The following is a 26,276-nucleotide window of genomic DNA, read 5'->3' on the forward strand; positions in this document are numbered from 1 at the left end:
CCTCTGAGGAGAGATTCTATATACTGTACCAAAAAGGCAAATAGTATTCATTAGTTTTAAAATATTCTCAGACAATCCCTAATTATATCTAGAAATAAGAAAGAAATGAACATGGCTAAGTTTGTTGTTCATTATTCCACAGGCTCCAGATAAACACCACATTACCCCACTTCTGTCTGCTGTGTATGAGGGCCATGTTTCCTGTGTGAAGTTGCTTCTGTCAAAGGTGAGGCCGTTATCATTATTCATGTTGTGTTTCCCATTACTGTATAACTAAATATTTAATTCTGAATTTATATAAATCTTTCATGGCTGCAGAGACAGAAAACTTTGAGGCAATATCCAAAAGTGAGCCCTAGAACAGTGTTACTCAAAGTAACTGATTCATAGACTTGCCATTCCATGATGGATCCAGGAGCTTGAGCCACTCTTTTTCCATCAAGAAAATCTTGTTTTGGAAAGATAAATAAATAAATGTTAGGTGAAGGGAGCACTGTATGTAGTAAAGCAGAAAATGTCACAGCTGAGAAACAGTCTGCAACATGGCACCAGGCCACAGGCACACTCTTGAGAGTAGCACTGGCTTGAAATTTGGAAACTCCATTTTTTAATGGTCCACACTAAGCAAGATGGTAGATATTTTACTGTAACTAATGGCTAAGTCAGCTAGTTTCTTAATGTGGTTGAAATAGTAGTAAATTTGAAGTTTCTTGTTTTTTTGTCCTTGCTGTTATATATAAACTCTTAAATGGAGTTCAGAATCTAGCTTCGGGAGTCAGCCACTTACAGTAGTAGCAGCCACTCTGGCTTTGTTAAATGTTGGAAGGCAAGAAATCTTTATAAAGTAAGGGACTAGTATTAATCCTAACATTGCCATTTCATAACCATTCTATAGAAAGTGCTATTTATAATGTTTTCATTTGACATCTTAGAATAATAAGGCCTGATAAAAGCAGCAAGGAAAAATGTAAATTAACTGGATGTGGTGGGACAGGCCTGTAATCCCAGCACTTGAGAGGCTGAGGCAGGAGGATCAAAAGTTCAAGTCCCACCTAAGTAACATAGTTCCTATCTCAAATTTCAAAAGAAGGAGGAACACTGGGGATTTAGCTTAGTGTGAAGTCTTGTCCTTTGTTCAGTCTCTAGTACCACAAAAATTAATGTAAATAAAGTACTTTTATCAGAATGCCTGACACATAATAAGCACTCAATAAATAGTAGCTTTTATTACAACTGACTGAAAAGAATTTTGTGCTTCATAGGTTGAGCTTCAGTAAGGTATGAAGTTTGAAAAGAAGTAGCACATAGCTCTCTCTCTCTCTCTCTCTCTCTCTCTTTTTTTTTTTTTGTGGGACTGGGGATAGAACTCAGGACCTTGCACTTATGAGGCAGATGTGACACAACTGAGCTAAATCCCTGGCCAAGTAGCACATATCTCTTAACTCTTTCTTCACAGTTCTTTAAAGATACAGCTCTAAAGACAGTCCTCTGAAACTAGGGGTTTTTCTACTCTTGTTAAACACTGGATGTTTTAAATTTGTATTTGTTGTTGTTTTGTCTTCTGGGAATATATCTGCAGCTGTTTTAGTGTACCACATACCATACTAATATGAATGATGCAGGTTTCCTGAAGCAAAAATAAATGGCAATATTATTTTCTTTCTCTAGTGAGTGCAGCACCTGTGATAGTGTGTATGCACAGAGATTTTCAGGAACTCTGAGTCCCTCCCTGACACTTAAGAAAAGATTACAAAGTACCTTTGAAAACTAATAGATAATTTCATCCCTGGAGAAATGTTTGCTTATTATATCAAAATGTTATAACAGACAACAAATACCGATTTTTTTTTTTGCTTTGTCAATTTTATATAATTCCAATATTGCATGAATTAGGACTCTGTATTGCAAGTACTTTAACCAAGAATTAAGCAATGAAGAGACCATACTGACTGAGAGAACTGAAGAGTTGAGTCACAGGTTGGCCATGGACTTAAACCACATGAACCAAGCTCTGGTTTTTTGACTCAGTTCTTATTCTGATTTAATCCCCTTGGACTCAGCTTATCTGCTAGTGAAGTGTATAGTGAAAGATATAAATAAATCCTTTCCCTTAACCTTTTCTACTCAACCAGTGGTTTTGTTCTCTGAAAATAAAAATCTCTGGGATCATGTTATCTTCAGAATATTTACCAAACTGCCTCAAAGCATGCTGTATCTGTAGCTATACATCAGAATTTTTCTTTCTGATGGCGTTTTCCTCTTAGGAAAGCAAAATGAGAATGTTATTGTGCTAAATAGGGGGAAACATTGTTCTTAATATTCCTTATTCTCAAAACGTGGTGCCTCAGCTCATTAAGCCCTTGTGGTTGGAGTTTCTATTGTTACAAAATCTTCTACATTAAAGAACTCCTAAAAGTCCAGCTTGACTTGCGTGTACATAAAGCCCTAACACGTCACTCTTCAGTATGTACTGTGTTGCTAAATCACTGAGTTGTCTAACTTCTAAGAAATTTTCTCTTTTACTTGTACTCATCATTCTTTTATTTGGTTCTGAAAGCCTTGTTTTTGTAGCCAAATAAATGACATTCAGAGAAGACTGTTGATGGCAGATGTTATAGCCAGATAGAATTGTTGTTTTATATGAAAAGATTTTTTTTTTTAATTTTTGAAAGCAGTATAGAAAATTATAATTCTGGTTTCAAAATTAATCACTTTGATCTTATCACATGATCTTTAATTATTTTGGAAATCTATTGTGTTCTTTTAAAAATCATTAATTGCTAAACTTGAGCTATTAGGTGCACCTTTTAAAAGTTATAATCAGTATGTGTATTAAGTCTAGTTCTGCCTTTTAAAAAGTAGAATCCTATAGATTCCAAAATCATTGACATTTCAAATATGTAATTAGCATAGGAAACAAGGGAATAATAAATTGCAGTTTAGAAATGCAATATGATCACAGCTAGTGGAAGTGTTACAGCTTGTGTCTAGATGTCCCTTCAAAGCCTTATACAGTCAGGGGGTGATTTTCAATGGTGGCTGGATGTAGAGTGTGTGGTGCTAGGATCAAAGCTGTGTGGTTACTAAATCAGTCCACAGATTGGTTTGACATAGTTCTGGCTAGGACTAAGAGTGTGAGTGCTACACCCACCCTAGGGCAGGTAGCATAGAATATAAGGGACAGAAAGAAGGCTTGCCATGGACTCTGTCTCCGCTGCAATGCTTCTCTGCCAGGCTACCCTGCCTTGGAGCCAGCCAAGTTTGGACTGAAATTTCCACATACTGTAAACCAAATAAACCTTTCCTTCTTCAACTTTGGATGTCAAATATTTTGTCTCAACAATGGGAAAAGTAACTAAAATGCGCATCACAAAAAAATTGCTAGAATATTTGGAATCAAATTGATATAGCACTTGCAACTGACTGTGAAGTCAAATATGTTAAGTATTATCTCCATTTTTATGGATAAGGAAACTATTTGTCTTGGAGAAATTTAACTGCCTGCAAGTCAAATAGAATACAGTGGAATTAAGATTTGTTGCAAGATGTATGATTCAACACCTACGTTGTTCTACTTGAGATTGGCTTTCAGAATTAGCCAGGGTAGTTAGAGGAAATGGAACCTGTCAGTATCTGCAGGCAAAAAGAACATGCTACCTGATTAATTGTTGAACTGATAAATCAGAAGGATGTAGTCAACAAATGTAGGGCTTCTGCTTGAAGACTGAAGTCTGAACACATGTCATGCTATCCCTTTTTTTGCCCCCAGTGACAGAAGAGATGTTTCCAGGGAGTGAAATAGTATCTGCTTTGAACCATGAGAAGGATTTCATTAGACAAGAAACTATAGTGAATCCTTAAAAGACAGAAATCAGTCAGGGTAGGGTCAAAGAAGAAAACACTTCCAAATATTGTAGGAGCTGATCCTAGGCAGCTCAAAGGAAAGTGATACCCAGTACCGCTGAGCAATGGATGGAGTGGTAAGTTTCATGTTTCAGGAAGAAGCAAGATGCAAGTGAGTTGTAAGTAAGAAATCAGTATGTAAATAAAGCTAAAAACCAAAGAACTGGTAAATAATAGGGTAGAAGAGAAGTGATCAAAGCCACTGATGCCATCGACCCATCCAGATTGTGAGAGAAATATTAACAAACCTGGTAAGAGGAGACAAGGGAAAGGACAGAGAGGTGAAATAGGTACAAATGCAAGCTCAAGAAGCTTCATAGGAAACAACCATGGCAGAGGAGTATATGTGAAAGAGGTTTCCGTGGTAGAGAAATGGCAGCAAGCAGCGCAGCACTCTTTAAAGGTCAGGCCCAGCATACTTAAGCCCACTTTTATCAAAGTGACAACAGTCAGAAGTGTGATCATGTGTCATTTAGAATTATCTCAGTTGATGAAGGTTCTTTTTTTGTCCTAAAAATCTTAACTGGGAATTTTTTAGTATAAAAAATTAGTCACTTTCCCATTGCTGGGACAAAATATACAACATCCATGATTTGAAGAAGAGAAAGGTTTATTTTGACTCCTGGTTTTTAGAGGATTCAGTCCATGGTAGGCCACCTCCCAGTCAGAAAGGGCCTGGCAGAAGAAAATTGCTCACTTACTGGCAGCCAGGAAGCAGAGGAAAGAGAAGAGTTGGAGAGTAGAATATAACCTCTCAGGTCATGCCCCTCTTGACCCACCTCTTCTGACATTTTTGGAGGACATTTTAGATTTAAGCAAGGGTAGTATAAAAAATCCTGTAGATCAGTGCAGTCAGATTTTTTTCTTAAAGGATCATCTATGCCTTTGCAGACCATAGTCACTCTCATAGCTTTGCCACCACAGATGGTAAGTACACTGGTGCATGGGCGTGGCTTTGTTCCAGTAAAGCTTCATTCACAGACACAAGGATCTTGGCCACAATTTGCCAGCCCACCACTGCTGTAGCTCATACTTTGGGATTTTTGGTGTACATCACTTTAAAACCCTAGCCCCTCAGTAGTGATAATTCTTCCTCAGTGCTACAAGTTGAATGTATCATTCTGGATGTTATTAAACTATGCTAGAGAGCACTTAGTTGTTAGAAAATTTTATTTAACAGCCAAAGTTTATAGGACAGTGATCTGAGATGTTCATTGTTCATTACTAAACTGTTCTGTCTCATCAAAGTCTCGAACATGTACCTGAATAATAGGGGTAATATAAGTTACATATAATTTTAAATCTTCGTCTATTTTTATAGACAATTCTCTATGAAATAACAATAGTTGCCTATAGCATCAGTACACTATTATGTTAGACATTTCTTTTTTTTCCCCCCTCACTGAGTTTATTGGTACATTTTAGGTATACAGTGCAGTTACATTAATTATTGGGATCTTGTACACATTACAGGTCTTGGTTCTCATTTTTCCCCTTGTCGCTGCCCTCCCTTCACCCCCTCCTCCCCTCCCTATTTGCAAACATTTTATTTACATTTTTTCATTTTCTCCTATTGTTTTCCTTTCCCTTATCTTTCCCCTACCCTTCCCACTTTCCCTACACCTTTAGCCCTTCCTATTTCACGTTGTCAATTATCTCATTAGGATCTTATTAGACCTTACAGTGCTAGTATTTACTATATATTAAATTTTCTACACTGTTAATACTTATTAAAATTCCTTATAATTTGTATAATAAAGGGTCTTCAGAAGTTCAGTATCCTTGCTCTTTAATCCTTAAGGAAAACCGTTTCTGAATAATCTACTACAGGATAGTGTGGAGAAATACCCTAAATATCTACTTTGTTGTTAATCATTTTTAAATGCTACATTTGGTATAACTTGGAATTTTGACAGCTAGGCTTTCAGTTATTCACCCTTGTGTCTGTTAACACTCCATTCCTTCTACAATGTGTACTGCTGTTAAAAGTGATCTTTCAGCCCTCCTTTGGGGTTAAGGAATTTTTTTTTTTTTTTAAATCCTGTCCCAGCAAGAGGGACTCAGAATACCATGAATTGAAATTTAAATGAGTTTTAAAACAATCACTATTGTACTCTTCAGTTACAAAAATAAACTGATTGCACACTTCATCTGTTATTATAAACCATCATTTTGCTGCTACTAATTTTTAGCATACCACCTGAGAGGAAGAAGTCCAGGAAAAACTTTGCTTTTTCATCTTTTGTTCTCCTCGTACTTTGTCTAATTTATCTCCTTAGGAAGTCTTGTGTAACCTTACAACAAGGGGAAAAAATGTGTAAAAGTGTTTATTAACAACACTACTTTAAGGGACTTAACTGTTCATTTGTTGGAAATACAGCTAAAATGATTGTAGTAGAGATGTTAAGATTGTATTCTCACAAAGTAACATAAGGACAACACCACAGCCATTATATCTTCTGCTGAAAATGAACTGTAGTCAGTTTCCAAATACATGTGGGTTTCATTTGTTAGTTTTTATTAAGTAAGTAAGTTAAGGTGCTTACTTGGCAAATTTTTTAAATACTTGCCTCTGAAAAAGTATAATTGAAGCTGTGTGTGGTGATACATACCTGTAATCTCAGCCTCTAAGAGGCTGAGGCAGGATGATTGTAAGTTTGGGTCCAACATGGACAACGTAGTAACAAGGCCCTGTGTCAAATTTTAAAAATGAATTTTTTGAAAAATTAGGGTTAGAAGTGTAGCTCAGTGATCTTAATTCAGCTTGGTAGGATTGGGTTTTTTAAAAGTGAGAGAGGAGATGACAACACAGTGCTTAGCTCATGAGGTGCAGTTGCAGGCTCAACTGATGCTGTAGTTAGTGTGTGCCATTCCCACTGTGTCAGGCACATAGTGTGAAGCCAGACCAGTGCAGGTGGAGCATTGTGGGGTGAAGACATGTAGACCTCATCCTGTAACTTAATAACCAGTGGATCGCTGACCTCTGACCTGGAGAATTAACAATAATCATTATTCTGAGGATCAAAAAGATAGTGATCTCTCTAACCCTCTATTTTTGATATTGTGCTAGCCACCGTGATAGATTTGCAGATGCACTCCTTTCTTCTGGCCCAGCTAAACTATCCCTGAGGGAAGAGGTCAGCAAGCACTTCCTGTAAAAAGCTAAATAAGTACATTGCTCAGGCTTTTCGTGCCATATGATCTCTTCACACCTATGTATCATCTCTGTACCCCTACCATAAACAGTAGAACTTTATTTAGCAAAACTACATTTGGAACTTAATAGGAAATCAGTAAATATTTGTTGAATAGACTTGTTAATTGTCTTTGAAAAATGTTCTCTAGTTTCAAGATGCTCAACAAATGAGATGATAAATCATGTACTATACATACCTTCTTACAGAGTTCCTATAAAAAGCATATATAAGTTGCAGGTATCTAAAGGTAATAAATTCTAAAATCAGGGTCTTATTCCTAACATTTTAGGACAGAAGCCATAGGTGTTTGATATAACAGTATCTTGGAACACAGGATTTACAGTCAGTTTCTACAGTTTACTGACCGAAAGAGAGCAAGTTTCTTTCTCAGAACTTAAGCTCTTTCTCTAAAATAGTTAACAGTGCCTCCTTCATGGGACTACTGTTAAATATATTATGAGCCTATAGCAGTGATGGTGAACCTTTAGAGCTTTCAATAATACAGACAGCCCCTCTGCAGCACAAGTGCCATAGGTTCACCACCACTGGCCTATATTATCATGTTTACAATAAAACCACTACAGGGATGTAGCATTCAGTGTGTTTTGTATTAAATTCTATGGGGTATCAAGAAACTCTTTCCTGTGTCTTCTATATTAGTATGGTAAAATTACTCTTAAAATTAAATTGCTATGAAAACCTGTACCAATAAATAAAATTTTGCAACATGTATAAGATATTTGAACAGTTTTTTCAATGTCAGTAAATACCATATTCATTTTTAGTAGTCTCCCAGACTGAGTAGTATCTGTAAGTTCAGTGATAATGGTATAATATTGAGGTATGTCTATGAATAGTTCAAAGTTCCTAGAGTCTGGACATGGAATTGCATGTATCATTTAATTACAAAGAGACCACCAAACTGCAGTGGGCTTCTTTATGAGTACAACACAATTTCTCAGGACTGTTTGAAATAACATATAAATTGATTCAAAATATTTTTGGAATATTCTGTCTACTGTCCTGATAAATGTAAATAGAATGGTAAAAAAAAAGAGGCACTTTTTCCTTTTTATTTGGATGCATGTGTTCAATAAGAGTAAGACTTCTGTTATTAAATAAATATTTATACTGTAACCCAGATGTGAACTTTTTTTCACTCATTTAACAAATACCTGTTGAGCTTTAATGAAAACAAGGCATTATATAGTTGTTAAAAATTAATGATAAGCTGGGCATGGTGGCTCGTGCCTATAATAACCAGCTCTTAGAAGGCTACAGTAGGAGGATCACCACAAGTTCAGGCCAGTTTGAACTACGTAATGATACCTTGTCTCGAAAAATGAAAGTTACAGAGTTGACCATAACAAGGACCCTGCCCTCATAGAACTTGATCTAAATTGGGGAAGGCAAGTATATACTCTGGTATTAACAATACTAAGGCAGGGAAAGGGGATAAAAACATCTTTGTAAGAATAAAAACATTTTTTTTAACTATTTTGGATAGAAAATTTCTTAGGGGTATTATGTAACTTCTCGTGTAGAATAAACGATGTATGGCTATTTGTTAACAGGTAATTATAAATGGTGTTAAAGCTATCAGAGAATTGAAGCTCAGCTGTGATTAATGAAAACCTTCATTATGGTGATCTAAGCAGGAAGGTGGCTCATCACAGGGAGTCTTGAAAGTATGCAGTCCAGGGCTGAGCTACAGCTGCACTGTGCACGTCATTATACCACCTTTGCTTCCCCTGCATCCACAAGACAACTAATGGGTCTCAGGCCTGGGCCTGTGTTTGGGGAGAAAAGAAGGGAAAAAGATAAGGACTTTCCCTTCCCAGGCCTTCATTAGAAAATGAAAGCCCTCCAGAGGTGGCCGCAGCTTTGTTGGATGGCCACCTCTGGCTTTAAGGAAGTCAAGAGGAAGGGGTTTTCATTGTGTTGAATGTGCTCAGCTGCAGAGTCCATCTCAGTGTGGAAATACACAAGCAGGAAGTGCCAAAACTTCACAGAGAATATGATAGTTAAGACTCAAATGGCTGCTTGAAGAATTGTTCTTTTACATTTTTCAAAGTGATTATGGGACATCCAATATCAATGAAAGGAAATACACTTCATTTAAAGAGTGGGACTGTATGGGTGAGCAAGGAAAATCCTTTGCCCTTAGAGACCATATTTTTCTAGAGAAGGCAGAATAGGCAAGTACTGTACCTAAATAAATGTGATTTCAGGTAACAGCAAAACTGCGGGGGTGGATAGAAAACACCTTGGTAAGAACAGAAACATCTAAACTATTGTGGATAGAAAATTTAAGGATGTTACGTATACTTCTGTGAAGCAAAATAAACAAGCATGGTTAAACCTTTCCTGTTGTCTCTCCCAGTATCATCGGGGTCATCACTGACTGGTCAGTAAGTTTTGGTAGTAATTCTATCGCCAACTCTCTCTTGCTCTGGTCATGCCAGGCTCTTTGTGGATGTTTCTGTTTTTGGTGCCACCATCTGCATAGGTCACTGGTTTCTGGTTTCTGATTTTATGGACTGAGAAAATCCATGTCTGAATTACAGTTATTTGGGAACCCCAGCAAGCTTCTGTGGGGTAATGAAGAGTTTGGACACTTTTTTAAAATTTTAGATTCACTTCGTAGTTCAAGTCAACATGAAGTTGCTGGAATCCTGACCTGATTAAATTACCTCATAAATTGTTAAACTAGAAACTTCTCCTCACACCGGTTCCATGAATTGGCTTCAGTTCTCAGTTATAGTCTTAATCTTTTCAGATAGTTGCTTTGTGTTTGGTACTAATTGGCCTTCTCTCCAAAAATGAATTGACTGTTACAAACCGTGGTTGCTAAAAACATTTTTTCGGAATTGGTCATATTCTAAAAGTTGAACAGTGGCCTTATACCACAAGGTCCACTAAGACTCTGTCTGTCTGTGTGTAAATAGATCCAAATATATGTACATATCAAAGTGCTAGGGTTTTTTACTGATTCTATAAATTTTGCATTGAAACAAATCTTCATATACTGACAATTGATCAGTACAGCTGTAATTAGCCTCACTACAAAAGCCTTTCATAGAGATAACATCAAATTATCAGTACAAGTTTATTTCATTCTTAAAATGTTGATAATCCTGTTTCCTTGGCTCATTTGTGCGTGTTAAGCATTGATGGTATAGGGCCAGGGATTTTGGCTCAGTGGTTCTGCTGCCTGCCTCACAAGCACAAGGGTCCAATTTGGATCCCTGGTACCAAAAAGAATTGATGGTACAAGATGGAGTTAGGCTGTCTGAGGTAAGGAGATAAAGGTAACAATCAGGTTAGGATACATTCTTGTTTCTTGGCTCTGTATCTTATCTTTCCAACTATATTGTAAACTGTTCATCAACAGAGAGATAGCTTGACTTGAAATGTTTTTTAACATTTCCTATATTCTGCTATGTGCTGTCAAATAAGGTGTGCTTATCTCAAAAAGTCTAACTTTTGCAGAGCAGTAATTTATTTGTAGTACATTACTCCTTAGAATAATAACCAAGTTATCTATTTTGATCACTTTAACTTAATACTAGCAACTTTTCTTCCTCCAGAAAAATTTACCACCTCAGTTGTACTTTAAATGCAGACAAGTGAGGGGATTTCACTGTTGTAATTTCCTTAAAATAAACGCATATTTTATATGGTATGCTAGTGAGTGCCCTATCCACAGTGGACATGCTTTGTCGATCTACTCATAGTACTTACGTTCAGTGAATAATAGTGTAATGGTTTATTGGGTATGTTTACTCCCTTATGTGTGTTTAGTCCCTGACAGTATCAGGGACTTTAATAAATATCTGTTGGTTTTCTGTTTTTGACCCTTTGCAAGGCCTTAGAACATAAACACCAATAAGCTTGGTTTCTTCCATCAACACATTTAGTCTAGAAAAGGGAAACAAGTATGTAAAGAGCAAATGCCTCCAAGCATAGTTGCTGGGACAGAAATTACTTGTAATGTCTTTCATAAGGACCTGAAGAAAGGAGAGAGTCACCAGTCTTGGTGTCAAGGAGATAGTGTGTTATATATAAGCTTGTTGCACTTAACATGCAACGGATGTAAATTCATAAAGCAGTTGATATTCTGCCGAAAAGCTTGGTGTCTTAAGAGTGAAAGGGAATTGAGATAACCATTCCATGAAGAAGCAACAATTAGAAGTCACAAGGCAAGAGAGGTACAGTAGATTTCAAAAGCTGTGATGTAGGGTAGAAAGGATTTCACAAGAAGTACAACCCCTAGAGAGGTAGGTAGTGAGCATATCCTGCCTTCTGTGTATGTTGTCTTCTTTCTCCCTTGTGAGGTGTGCCACAGGCTTTTAGGAAGGTGAGCAGTATGGTCACCCAAACAGATGTGTGCAGTCTGAATTGCACGGTATAAGAAGTAAAAACAGGAAATTGTTGCATCACATTGTTTATGTGAAGATTCTGAACTAAGAAAGTAATAGCATTGGAAAGCAAGAACATGAGGAATGTTAAGAGGAATATGGTCTGAAAACTTGGAGACTGACAATGTGGAAAGAGCAGATCTGTAGTGCACCTCATCCTGGAAGATGGGTGTATTCTTCTCTTGATAGAGACTACTAAAGGAGGAGCAATTTGTAGGGAAAGGATATTCATGTTAGAAGTTGAATTTGAAATATTTGGAAATTTAAGTAGATAAATCTCAAATACACACCTGTGTGTTTAAAGTTTAAGATAGTTACAATGAAGGTGGATGTTGGATACTGCTGAAAATACTAATGAAAAGCTTCTTGAGCACATCATGAAGATTTCCAAATAGCAGAACCTTGAAGAATAACAATTGCAGGATACCCAGAAAGGAAGGAAAGGGGGCAGAGAGTGTAGAAGGAGTTGGTTCAGGAGGAAGGCAAGCCAGACTAGACAGACAGGAGAAGGTGGAGATAAGTTCTTGGAGGTGAGGGCCACAGTGGGTTAGGCATAACTGTCATCACTGTCTGGGTACCACAGATTTTGATTGAACTTGTCACTTAGAAGACATGATGCACACCGGTATATTTGCATGACAATATAGGTCAGGTTGCAAAATGCCATGGGCAGTCTTTAGGAAGAGAACCCCAGGTTTTAATTACACATATGGCAACCTAGCTAGTCTTTGTATCTCAACTTCCTTTGCAGTAAATGTGGCTGTTAATCTTAAATTTGGGCTAGTGGTATATATGTGCCTCTTGTGAGTCATCACCTAAAATAGCCCAGGGCTGGGGATTTAGCTCAGTGGGGCCGCTGTCTGCCTTGCAAGCATGAGTTCAATCCCTGGTTATAAATAAGTAAGTAAGTAAATAAATAAATAAATTGGATGCCAGTATAGAGCAGATACAGAGCCACCTTCCTCCATAGGGACATAGACAGCAATCGTGGGCAGCAGATGAAACCTGGATCCTTAAATGCGCTTACAGGACAGAGCTACCCTAACACGTTTCATATAGTTAGCACCAGGCAGAGGAAAGAGAAATAAACTGAATCTAGTCCATTGTGTCCTAAGTTCTTTTAGTTACACCAGTTTGCCCTCACAGTAATAGGTTCAAAAGTTTGTTATTTGTAAATCAATGAGCACAATTAAGGAAAACTCAAAATCCGTTACCCGGATTTTGTGATAAGTGAGAGTGTGCAAGGATGCATTACTGGGGCAATAGAGAGGAAACTAGTGACAGTAGTCTGTGAGGTTCCACAGGAAGCAGCGTTCACCTAGAAATAATTTTAAACATTGCTTGTTTATGCCCACTATAAGAGTTAGTAAACAAAATACACTTTACAGATCAGACTAGAAAATGAATCTGGGGAAGGGGTGATAGAGAGCTAAAAGCCTGTTCTATGAGCAGAAAGTCAGAGATAAAATTTAAAACTAAACTCAGATAGTAGCTAATAAAATATTTCTAAAATTCTGAATCACTTCCCCAAGTATAATATCCACTTACTACAAAAAACTCAGAATACACAGAAAAACATAACTCATAACTGTAAGCCAGATATAACTGTTAACATTGTAAATGAAATTAAGAAAACATTTATAATGGCATTAAAAATGATAAAGTACTCAATCAGTGTAATAAAGTCAAGTCAGTTTTCCCAAAAGATCATGAACCAGTTTTAAAAACAGGGATAAGAATATTAGAAGACAGTAAGCTTTTTGATACTCAAAGTAGTAGAGAACTTAGTGTAAACTGGTCCCTATTTTTGGTTGCAAATAGCAGAAATTGATTCCAACAAGTAAAAAAAAGAATATTTGAGGAGATAACTATGCTAACAATAGACTCACTGAAAATTCTGGAGGACTGGAAAGACATCAGAGCTGGCCTCACCAGGATCCTTCATTATGATGGTGCCACAGTGATCAGTGACCTCTTGACTTCTTGTGTGCACTCTTTTGGTCTCTCCAAGTTTCAAACTCCAGGAGAGAGCGTCCTGCTTGAGTTAAATAAGACTTGGACACTTTGCAAGGAAAGTACATGGACCCTTAAATCAGGCAATAAGTGATTCCCCAAAATGAAATTAGGGTACTGCTATCAAAGAAAGAGAAATAAATTCTGATGGCTAAAAAGCAACACATATTCACCACAGTGACTTTTTATTAAAGCAGAATTACAGTTTTAGTGCTGGTTATAGTAAACAAATCTTCAAAATGAATTAAGAGTCATTTGTTTCAGTTCAGTGGTCCCAGTTATTGTCTCTTCGCCTATGTTACAGGGGCTGGCTATGTTGACTTTTACTACTTCCCAGAATGTGTGTCACACCACCCCTTCCTGGTGTACCAGTCAGCTCACCAAGATTCAGTCCAAGCACTGCCTGATCCAGGAAGACTTAACTTACCCTTCGCACAACATCCTCTTCTGATGTAGCAGTCCCTGGCATAGTCCTGTACTTGCCCACTGTGCTGTGTCGACCTATCTTCCACACCAGCTGGAGTGACAGGCTCTCTGCCCTGATTTTCTTTGATTCTCCAGCCCTTTACACAACGTGTACACAGCAAAACATCGAGTAACAATTTATTGAATGAATAAAGGAGTGAATGATTGAGTAGATTTTCAAGATAAAGTGGGTGAGACATTTCGTTGGAGCCCGTGTGTATAAAGGCATGGTACATGGCATGTTCAGGGACTGCTAGAAATTCTGAAGGATGAATGCATAGAAGGATTAAGAGAAAAGACTGCTAAGTTTGACTATAGTTAGCCCTTAAAGCTAGTTTCCTACACCACATCTGACAAGTCTGTAGGCCTTAGGAAAATACCAAGTGTGGTTTGACAAGAGCACCAGAGCAGGGCACTGAGGCTTTGTAATGAATATGCATTGGTTGTGGCTAGGCTAGCAAAGAAAGGTGGTTGGATATTATTTCTGAGAGCTAGAATTTGAGGGCTTGGTTTGGAAGCAGATTAACCCACCTATCTCGAAATGGGCATTTTCCATACACTGGCCTATGGTGGTGAGTAATACAGACAAGATTCCTTTGTTCTAGAAAGGGCAAACAGATGAAACAGTATAGAGAAATATAAGTCCCGGTGCAGTTCCAGAGCTGCAGGGGCCTGTAGCAAATAAAGTGTCCAGGATAGCCTTGTCCAGGTCCTGGACAGGGTGTTCTGGTGTCTGCACTGCAGATTTGCCCAGCATAGAGAGAAGCCTCCCTACTGCCCCCATCCCAGTCATTTACTGAAAGGTTTTCACAAGCAAAATGTGTATGGATACTGCAGTACTCTACAGAAAATGTTGCAACAAAGAAAAAAATAATGTCACAAGAATACTTTCTTTAGCAGAAGTGATGTTTGTCTCATACTGCACATAGAGATAATATTTTTAAAGCTTAATTAAGTACATGATTGTGTAAATGAAAGCCTGTCATTGCCTATGTTAGAGACAAGTTGCATTTTGATGCCTGAAAAATAATAAGGCATTTTTAACAACTTAATCCATAGCCTAGAGAACTTTTTTGTTGTTTGTTCTTCTGTAATAGAATGGACCGTTAGTGAGCCATGTTTGAATTCTCAGTGTGAACATTGGTCTGTATGACACAGTCCTCTCTTGCGTTGTGGGTTCACTCAATGATGAAGGCCCCCTTCTCGTTCCCAGGGTGCTGATAAGACTGTGAAAGGTCCAGATGGACTGACTGCCCTTGAAGCCACCGACAACCAGGCAATCAAAGCGCTCCTGCAGTGATGAACGGATGGACTGATAACTTGGAAAGAACGACTCTCCTGTGGCCTCACACTGCTGCCTGTCTGTCTGTCACTCTCTATCTGCCAGCTTCTTCAGCTAAATACTTTTAGGAGGTGTGAGGGGAGAGAGAAATTCATAACAAATCAGACTACCAGAAAAAATGTTTGGAGGAGAGGAAAATCATGATCAGGCTCTTAGCAGGATTCCTGATCAAGCCAACCTCTTTTCCATTTCTAATAAAAGATATACCATAGACCCAAGAGAGAGCAATGACACACTGTACCAGGAACATTTGACCTTTCAACTCCCTAGCTAATCCATTAATTAGATTGTGTTGAAGGTCTCATTCTACAAAGGCCAACTCTACTTACTCAGCAGTCCTAACTGTGAGCAGTAGCGGCTGCTGCCATGTAACTTAGGGTGCTGAGATAAGCAACTCCCTCCAGCCTTCTGCCTTAAGCATGCACTCTCCAGGGGTCTCCTGCTCTGTACTGGCGCCACCTGTGGTTGGTGACCAAATCTTCCCTCATAACTTCAGCTTCCAGTGAAAGCTCAGTTAAGCTGAGGAGGGGCGCCACTCCTAAATCTCTGGATGACTGAACTTTGGATTTTCTCTCCCCTTTCACATGGATTTAATATCTCTTTAGATAAAACTGACTAGTTTTATTTATGAAATCTTAAAATTTAGAAGTCTAAAGGAGAAATCATTCCAGTATCTGTATTTTTTTCTCCTCTAGCTTCAGACATTTATATAATAACATTGAAATACTTTCAGATTCCTGCTGGTATAGTAAAGGGGGTTTAAAAATAGAATCATAGCCATAAGCGTGTTAGTATCATATAGAGAGAGAGCAGTTATCCTAGTACCTACAGATATCCTTTGTTTGCTGTTTGAGTTGATTTCAGTTAACGTCTGGAGAATCAAGGAACATTTCTTAGAACACCTCTCTCTGACCCATCTTGATGATGATTACGTAGTACACCAAAGCTGTCACTGGGGCAAGATTGACTATTAGAAAAATTGAACCCAATCCCTACAGAACTAGGCTTGTTACCAGGTTTCCCTGAGTCATTGATAGGCTTCTGCTGGACATATGCCAACCCAACCCACCTGCACATATTTTTGTTTCTCTTATAAATCATGCATTGCATAATGTGTGATAACTTCAAAATATTTTCTGTGTTCTTACAATACAGTGCCCTAAAATGGTCCTTATGACCTGCAGAAAATTTGGGCACATCTCCAAGTATTTATTTCATGAGCAGTAAAATTAAAGCATATAACCTTAACTTTGATATCTGGCATTTGAAATATTAAGATTTTTTGAATTGTCATCCATATAAGCTTACTAAAAATATTAGGGTTTTTCCTTAACCAAGTCATGCAATAATTGAATGTACCTCAAATTTTTAAAAGGGGGAGGGAGGTTAGGGACTTATATTCAGATTGTGGATAATGAACCAATAATTTTTTTTAAGGCAATGTAGCATTGCACAGCAGGGTTAAACTATTAAGAACAGTCAGCCTGGGTAGTAAGTTTTATTAATCAGTTGCTAGTTGGTTGGTGATGTAAGAATGAGAGTGTGTGTGTGTGTGTGTGCATGTGTGTGTGTGTGTTTTCCCCATGAGCCCTTTTTTTATCCTGTGGCTTTTTCACTTTGAATTAGCCTACCCCTGTAATTTTCCTGTGTCCAAGAACACAATAACAAAATGGATTAAATACTTTGATATATTTGACTAATTGTGCTGTCTTAATGCAGCCTATCAGCTGTACATCCTGATTAGAAATGGAGGGCACTCTATCAGTCTACACCTGTCAGCATAGTGCAGCAGGATGGTTTTTTTTTTTTTTTTAATCATTGTTTTCACCTCTTGGTATAATGCTATTTAAAAGGCTTGAATTTTTCCCTTTACACAGTTTTCACCTTTGCTTTCAAAGTGTTCTGTTGTAGTTGGCTATTGCAGAGGGTGCATTGTCCTCGCATTCCTAAACTTGGTCTGCTTTCAAAGTCATTATGGTACTTAAACCATGTGATTCCTTGTACAGTTTATCCTGATGTTCCTTGTAATGCAGTAGAGGCTATTTTGCCTTCCCTCTTATTTTTCAGTCATTTTGTAAACCCCATAATTATGAAGCAATTGCTTGAGTAAATTACATATACACATAGAATAGAATAGACTGTCCAAGATGGTTTGCAATTTCTTTTTTTTTTTTAACTAGGTTATTTATAATGTATTTCTGAACCACTTGGCAGAGAAATTCACAACACTTAATGTTTATATTTTGAATAAAGGAAGCTACAACCATGTCTGCTTTTTGGTACTACATGCATTAGCAAAAGGTTAGTTTTGTTCTCCACTGAACTACTATTTAACATCTTAGACAAAATCTTGCATGTTCTGTAGTTTTGTATCAAATCATTGAGTCATTTCTTATGCACTATGTCAAGTTAAAAACAGGTGATTTTCCTGTTACAAGTTGCTAACAAATTCCCCTGCAGCTTCAGGCTGGTTTCTGTAAACATAGAGTCAAAGACAGCACCTGAGTGTCCCAAATAGTTCTGTGCACAGCTCACCCCTCTAAACCCAGCTGGGCATAGAAGTATGTAGTTGGTAGGTGCATTGTGTGGAAGCTGCAGACAAGTAGGCCTTTTATTCATTGATTTATTTTCCCAGGTGCTGGGTTTTTAATCTATATGTACCTAATTAATTTTGTTCCTAAAACTTCAACTAAGCTGCTGTTTTCTTCCATGTAATAATCGTATACTCAATTGTGTATAGAAGCTGGTAAGAGTGCCCTACTACATAAATAAGCAATTGCAGTGTTTTGCATGCAAAATTTTTAAAAAGTCGTCCTGATTCTATTTTGTAAATGGAGAAACAATCATACCTTTCTCAGCAGTAATGGAGGAAGACTAGTGCTTTGTGCATTTTTGATATATTTGAGTTCATTTTTCCATAGCGTCATACTTTTGACACAATTGAGTTTCTCATAAGTATCCTAGTTCATGTACATCTGAATGCTAAATAATACTGTGTTTAAGTTTTGTGTTGCAAGAACAAATGGAATAAACTTGAATTGTGCTACAGCTCACCTGTCAGCTGCATTTCTCTTCCTTAGTCACTCCCTTTTCCTTCTCGAGCCTTCTCTGCAGTCATACCACAACCTTACTTAATTTGAACTTTTCATTAATTCAAAATACTTTACCCCATTTCCAGAAGAAAAAATAAACAGAAAATAAAACATTTAATTGAAGTAAACCCATACTAGTTATTGAAAAGTTTTGTTTTATATCAGTCTGTTTGGTCCTTTACTTGTTCACTTAAGTTGCTGGACATTTCTTGGAGATTTACATCTCCCAAATTCATGACTGCCAGCACTTGTCTTAGGGTATACTTTTCAAGATGAATGACCACTTTGATCCTTAAAAGCTGGGCAAGATTATAAGTGATGTTAACTTCTGTTGTAATCTTGTCAATACCAGAAGACTGTTCTGCTTACTCATGAATTAGTCCATTAATGATAGGATAAAAAACTCTATGTAGGTGGTAGAACACAGCAAAAGCTGTCTTCCAGAACTACCATGCTGTCAGTTGAAATAAAATTGGGTTGCGTGTGGTTGAGGGTGGGCATGTGCACGGAAGATTTTTCAAAATTCTCCGTTTACTAATTGAGTTATTAAAGATGTTAAAAACTAAGTGTGTTTTAAAGGAAACAGAGCCCCTTTGTATAATCATTGAGGGAAAGAGCAGTGTAGGTGGATGGGAGATGCGCATCTCAAAAAATGCGCTTTGAGAGAAATTCTTTTGTGGTTAGGGTATAACTAGCACAAAACCTTCACACAGCATAGTACCCAGACTGCTTGCTGTGTGTGTGTGTGTGTTCATAGGTGCAGATATAGATACTTTTTTCTTAAAGATCATTGATCCTGGAAATATAATCGTTGGACCAGCAGCATCACAACCTAGAAATGTAGTACATGACTAAGTCAAATCCTGACCTAGGCTCAGCAGTCTGTGTTGCAACAGTCCTCCAGATGATTCTGTGGCTCACTACAGTGGAATGACTTACAAAGCTGCAAGGAACAAAAGGGTGCAAAGCCCGTACATAGGGTGTTGTCAGGCCTGGCCTAGGAAAAAGAAATGGAAAGTGTTTGAAGGGGGGGAGGGGAGGTTGAAGGGAGGGTCGGGACAAGGGGAAAAAGTGAGAACCAAGACCTGGCATGTAAAGATACATGATCCCAGTAATGAATGTATCTGTACTGTCTACCTAGAATGTACCAATAAATTAAAAAAAAAAAGAAATGGAAGCCCTTAACTGGTGAGACAGCAAAGTTGTAGCTAACTCTTGAAGCTCTATACACCCAGGAAAACACAGTGAGCTGGGTGTTATGCTTCCACGGAAGCCAGGATAAGGGGCAACACCGATGAGAACGACCTCTCATTGTTCTTAAGGGTTTGTTTTTCTTCTGCTAATACGTGCTCAGCTCAGTTGTCAGTCGAGAACAGCATTTCTGTAGATGACAGCAACCTGGGGTTACAGTCCTCGGCTGAGTTCCTAAGACTCGCACCTCTCTCAGGTCCTTTCCCTGAATTCCAAAGGAAAAGGGGGAGCAACAAGGAATCTTTGGGTGATATGTCAAGAGTCGTGGCCTGCTTCTTGCACTGCCAGTCAGGAGGTTGCTCCAGGCCCCACGCCATGTGCCTGCCCATCTTGCAGCAGCTAGAGGACCTCCAGTAGCTGGTGCTGCCCTGGTACTGGGCTTTGGAGATGGACCCCTACAACCTCAGTCAGAGCATCCCTGGCAAGCAGCAGGGGCAGCTTTTGTGCCCTGTGCTCTGGGATGGCATGTCCCCTTTCTTCTCTACACTGCAAGCTGACCTTTTCCTCCTGTTCATCACCCTCACCCAATTACCTTTCCCAGATTCTAGACACATCACATATCAGCCATGGGGCATTTTCCCCCAAGGCTTTTACTTAATAGAAATACAGTTCTGGTTGATAGAGGGAAACGTTTCAACCTTAGTAGCACTTTACACATGACAAGACACTTGCTGAATTTGTCCTGAATTACTAATGTCAAACCATTACATAGGAAAATGTGAAAGTGGCCTTGATTCAGTGAGTCCTGCCCAACATAGTGTATTGGAACTATGAGCAGTGAGCCTCAAGTACTAACTGGTGGCACAGGCCCCAATCAGTGAGGTAAAGACAAATAGCACGGTCACACAGTGACTCATTGAGGAAATGCTGACCATGGGGTCGAATGCAGGTCATTGTGAGCCATTGTTGGTTCTACTAAAGTACAGCTGTAAATGGCACAGTGAACAAAGCATTGTCTGACCACCCTAGCAGCTTCTACACTGCAGCAGCAAGGACAGTCTTATGTATATGGTCTGGGTAGAGCAATAGGTCACATATCGGGCAGCTTTTACAATACTTAGTCACAGGGGAAAATGGACAATTGTCTAGTCATCACTAGATGCTAATTTCGAGACATCACTGGATAACTGAACATCTTTTAAAGAAGCTCTTTTTCTAAAGTTCTAACAAACCTGAAAATGAATTACGAACCTCTGTATCTTCTTCCTGGTATCTACTGATGCTTCATGTATCAACACATACTCTGACAAGCTACCAAATCTATGTGGTACCTGCTTGTGACTGGTCAAATTCAACAGTCTTGAAATTACTCTAATCCAATTTATGTTAAATTTTCATTTAGAAGGCCTTGAAACTATACCTCAGTACTATGAGCCTGGAAATTCATACACTTTTTTTAGAGTGTTGCTCTGCAATTTAGGCTGGCCTTGAACTCACTGTGTAGCACAGTTCGCCTCTAACTCACAGTGATACTCCTACCTCAGCTTCCAAAATGCTGAGATTATAGGCATATGCTCATTCTTTTTTTTGCTCAGTCTTGAGAAATTGGCTCATTTTCTTTAAAAATAGTTTAGAGTTTTATGGCATTTTGATATTAAACCATTTTAACTGAATGTTATGATCTGGGCACTAAAGTCATTCATTTGATCTTCAGAATGACCCAGTAACCCTATAAAGTAGGACTATTGTAAGTCTTTCAGATGAAATGACAAAAGCTCAGAGACATTCAGTAACTTGCCTGTGGTCATACAACTAGTTAGTAGTATAGAGCCAGATAGTCTGGCTGTTGAGTTTGCACCCTCCTCGTCTGTGTTACTGCCCCTCCACCTCTGAACCAGCTATTTAGAAAATACTTTATGCATTTGTTTTATTTTTAAACAATTAGATGAAAAATCTTATGGAACTTGAGTATGCATTGATCAGTTCCCATGATGAAATAAGATTCTACAGAAACGATGTTTCATTTTCAAGTTTGAGAAGTAGCAACACTTGAGTATTATACACAATATTTTTGACAGTCTAAAGAATTATAATTTATCAGGAATTGGTAAACTAAGGACCACAGGTCACATGCAGCCCACCATCTGTTTTTGTAAATAGGGTTTTATTGGAAGACAGCCATGCCCATTCATGTAGGTATTACCTACTAGCCACTACCAATTTTGAAGAGCAGATTAAGTTGCAGAGACTGTGTGGCTCATGAATCTGACCCTTCACATAAAGAGTCTGCAAGCCCTAGATAGAAATTTTAGGCAGTATAGGTTTGGTTGACAACTACTGATTATAGAGGGCTTTGGCAAAGTCAAGGAAGAATGTAATGAATTAGTTGAAACAAGTGAAAAATCAAGCCCATAAGTAATGCGCCACTATTTATACCTGTTAGATTGTCACACTAATGATCCCCAGTAAATCATGCTTACTGATATCCATGTCCTTCGTAATCCCTTCTCACATTGATGAGATTGGCCACAAAAGGTACATCAAACATGAATCTTATGAAAAAATAAAATTTCATAAATAAGAATATAATAGTTATTACAGTGTATCATTTTCATAGAATTACCTCAGAGAACAAGACATACCCCCAAAAAAGTCCTTACAAAAAAGGAGCACAAATCTTTCTTGTCAGTGAACTACATTAAACTCATAGTATAAATAAAATCAATTAGGATATTGAAATGTTTTTAAAGCAGTGGAATTTGACATTTGGGGAAGTATTTGAACTTGTCCCTATTTTCTATTTATTTCTGTTCTATTTTGCTCTTTATTTGTGTTCCTCATATAAGACAAACTGTGATATTTAAGCTTGTGCATCTGACTTACTTCAATTAAATGTTCTCAAGTTGCATCCATTTACCTACAAATGTCTTAAGTTTATCATTCTTTATGACAGTAAAGTAGCTCATCTCTGGCCATCAGAGGAATGCGTATTAAAACTGCACTGAGATACCATCTTGCCCCAGAAAGACTGGCTGTCGTCAAAAAATCTTAACAGTAGCAAATGCTGGCAAGGTTGGGTAGAGGAGCTTTACTACATTGTCAGTGGAAATGTAAACTAGTACTACTGCTGTGAAAATCAATGTGGAGATGCCTCAAAAAAACTAAAAATAGAAATTCCATTTGACCCTCTATTCTCCTTCTAGGTATTTTCCCAAGCAAGTTAAATCATCATATTATAGGGATACCTACATACCCACATTTACATTTACTGCACTACAATTTATAATAGCTAAATCTTGCAAACATGAATCTTTACAGTGCTTCCTCCTTGGGGCTTGCCCTCCTGGACCTTAGCATGAAAAGAAGTCTAGGGACACACATCAGGAGACCTGAAATGTCTCTGCTGACAGCACCAACCAACTGCCAGCCCTGTGAGTGGGCCGTAACTGCAGCTGTGGGAGTGACTCTGGGAGAAACCAACAGAAGGACAACTGGCTGCACCCAGTCCAAATTGCAAGATCTATGAACAAATAAAAAGCAGTGGTTTCAAACCACCACATCTTAAGGCTGTTTTGTTGATGAGGCACTAAGTACTGATACAACACTCTGTCCAGAGGGCGTCTGTTGGTGAGATGCCAGGTGCATCACCTACCAATAAGAAAATCTGTGTAAATATTTTCAAGATTAGAGAAAAAGGTAAAAGATACTTATGAGATACCAAGAAAACACTATTAAAGCACCAGTTTTTGCTTGTCTTTATACTCAAGGGAAAAAATAGATTAAAATACAAACACTTCTGCCTTCAGTCTGGGAAAGTTTAGGTGCTAGCTATAAATAATAAATTCTTGTGTTTCTACAGAATTCTTTTTTTCTTTCTTTGCCCACACAAAGAAAAGTCAAAATAGGGATACTGGAGATATAGCACAATGGTAGAGCATTTACTTAGTATGCTTTAGTTTCTGGATTGCACTTCACACCATGAAGAAAAACTCACATTCATGTAGATTTCTTCTTTTTGGCTGAAGGAGAATTCAAAGGCTAGTGAGGATTTGCTGGTAGGTGCCAAATTACTGCTGAGCTAGAGGCTTTAAGGGAGAATATAGTGAGGAAAAGTTGTGGCTTTACACACAACATGGAACAAAGAGAAGCACTGATTCTCACCTTTTCAGTCCCCCACTAACAACAGGGTGAGGCCAGGGTTGACCAGAAGAGGTAAAGGGACCCTCATCTGGGGGCATGAGAGCTGCATCAAGTGGCAGCCACAGCACCAGGGCCCTCACACTTTATGTTTTCACTTCATCCAGCACTGCCTCTCCCAACCAAGACCCTTGGATCATTTTAATGCCACCTCCTTGAAACCCACACCAGTCCACAAGAGCCACAGAGGCCAAAAAAGGGTTCCAGGTGCATGGACAGGAGGAGGAAGAGTTAAAATTGTATGGAACATAAATTATAAAGGGAACCCAAATACCTACGAGGTGCTCAGAGAATTAAGCTGTAAAACAAATGAGCCATTTGGGCTCCTACTGAATTTTACTTGAGGGGGACAGTGAGGATATTGATTCTGTGAATTATTGAGCTCATTGATTGCATTCAGCAGTTATTTACTGATTGTCTAAATCTGTTGAGCACTGTAGATATAACAGTGAACACTACTAGCATGAGTTCTGGCCGAATAGGGCTTGTTTCCTAGTGAGAGAGGAAAAGAATCTAGTCCTAAATAAATAACTACAAGTCCCAAGGTGTTCTGGAAGGAAAGAAACAAGCTGGGCTGGAGAACACAAAATGGAATATCCAAGAGCAGCTGTGTGTCCTAGAGGGCAAGGGCTTGCGTCTTCTTCTGGTGTGAGCCTCATGGCGTTTGTACAGTTTAATGCCATATTCTGGCCTCAGGGAGCTAATCCACACCTGGTTAGAATTTTCCACACTTTAATGTATGGGACTGTAACATTAACATGAGCTAAGACAGGAGAAGAAAGATAGCCAGAGTAGACAGATGCTGAGCTGTTGAGCTGGCCATCTGGGAAGCAGCCCAATCCCTGCCTCACCACCCCCTCACCCCATCCCTTACCAACCACCCAATGCAGGGTGTGCAGGAAGGGAGCATCCTCAAGGGCCAGCGGCAAGCTCAGTCCTTATGAGTTTTCTCCAGAACTCTCTAACTACATTGCCCTGTGGGACTAATGTGGCCACCCTCAGGCTTTGACACATCTGGGAGGTTGGGTTTTCCAGTATCTGCTCATTTCCCTAAGCACACAAGGCATGGACATTTGCTTTTATCTTTTTCCCACTCCTTCCTATTCTTTTTGAATATGCCACTTACTTAAGTCCTATAATTCATCCTGTCCCAATAGCTGTGAGTTTAAATCTTGTTTCATGTCTTTATTAGCAATTCTTCCCATGATGATAATAATCAATAAAAGCTCCAATTAAAACCTGGATAGCTGCCACCCAGTTGCCACAGGCAACAGAACTTTTCACTCGGGAAATATTGCTGTGGTTTGATGGTGCTGAGAAAAGCAAGGCCTTCCTCTCCAAATGCAAGGTTTCAGTCGTGTGACTGAAATGGGCTACCTTTTAAAAGTTTAAACACCTTCATCTTAGAAGGTTCACTATGTGTGACTTCAAAAGGAGGTCTAACTGATGAAACATGAGGAAGATTTTTTTTTTAAATCTACTATCTCTGAACCACAACAATTTCATTTGATAAAATGTATTTCCGTTTTTCTGAGATGTTCACTATTTCATTAGGTGAGTCAAAGACATGCTTTAACAAGCCTGATAAGTTAAAAAGTGTTGAACAAAGGGCAGGAATCTTGTTGATTATTATTTTCCTCCTGCCACAGTTATTTATGTGGGTTAAACATCGCCCTGTGCTTCCTGGCATATTATGTTTAGATTTGCCATGCCATGAAGCAACAATCCTTTTGCCAAAACTCACATTTATGTTTTGGCCCCACTCTTTCTCTTTGAAAGTGCTTGTGGAGGAGGGGGAGGTATGTTTTCATCAGCCTCTGAGAGAATTATGTCAAAGGGGAGGGTGTAAAAGCAGATTCCAAATATAGGATGTGGGTTCTATTAGGGTGACCAGTGTGGAGCTGCACTTCCCCTTTGCTCACTGAAAGATACAGTCCTGAGCACACACATGAGCTTCCATTTTAGATGAACCTGCCTAGCATTTTTGTGCTTCAAGCTGGCTGAGTTGAAGAATCTCCCAGAAGCTCAGAGACAGTTCTAGTGCCAGTGACCAAGCTCATTGCCTCTTATCTAGTGAAAATCAGATAGAAAGATCCTCAGTGCCCAGCACTGCTCCCCTCATCTGAAAGGCTCCGTGAGACTAATAAAGTATAACTAGGACCATCCAGGCCTCCATGGAATAATCCAACAGGTCAATTAGAAGTACCAGTTAGCCCAATTTCAGCAAGATTTAACCAAGGGAGTAAAAAAACACTTAAGGGCATTAAGCAAGAAGAAAGCTCTGAGAACCCTGATATCATGCCAGTTTGGAGCACAGAAAGGTTATAAAGTGACTTCAATATGTTTGCAGACAATCTGTTTGAAGAATGCATTTGTGCTAAGTTTTGGGAAATGTAAAAGCATCTTTCTTCCAATTGCAAGTGAAGATTCTAAAGTATGAAGACAGGAATAAGAA

General features: G+C 38.5%; 1 protein-coding gene across 1 annotated transcript in view; it reads left to right on the forward strand.

The window, feature by feature from the left end:
• Mtpn (myotrophin) overlaps positions 1 to 17,822 on the forward strand; it is a 36,230-nt gene extending 18,408 nt beyond the window's left edge. Inside the window, exons 3-4 of the mRNA XM_010616199.1 lie at positions 143 to 226; positions 15,213 to 17,822. Coding sequence (XP_010614501.1) covers positions 143 to 226; positions 15,213 to 15,299 — 171 coding nt within the window. The 3' untranslated portion in view covers positions 15,300 to 17,822. The remainder of the gene's footprint in view (positions 1 to 142; positions 227 to 15,212) is intronic.
• The last annotated feature ends 8,454 nt before the right edge of the window (positions 17,823 to 26,276 follow it).

This window comes from Fukomys damarensis, unplaced genomic scaffold, assembly GCF_012274545.1.
Source record: "Fukomys damarensis isolate Sample0158 unplaced genomic scaffold, DMR_v1.0_HiC HiC_scaffold_16, whole genome shotgun sequence".
Classification (NCBI taxonomy): domain Eukaryota; kingdom Metazoa; phylum Chordata; class Mammalia; order Rodentia; family Bathyergidae; genus Fukomys; species Fukomys damarensis.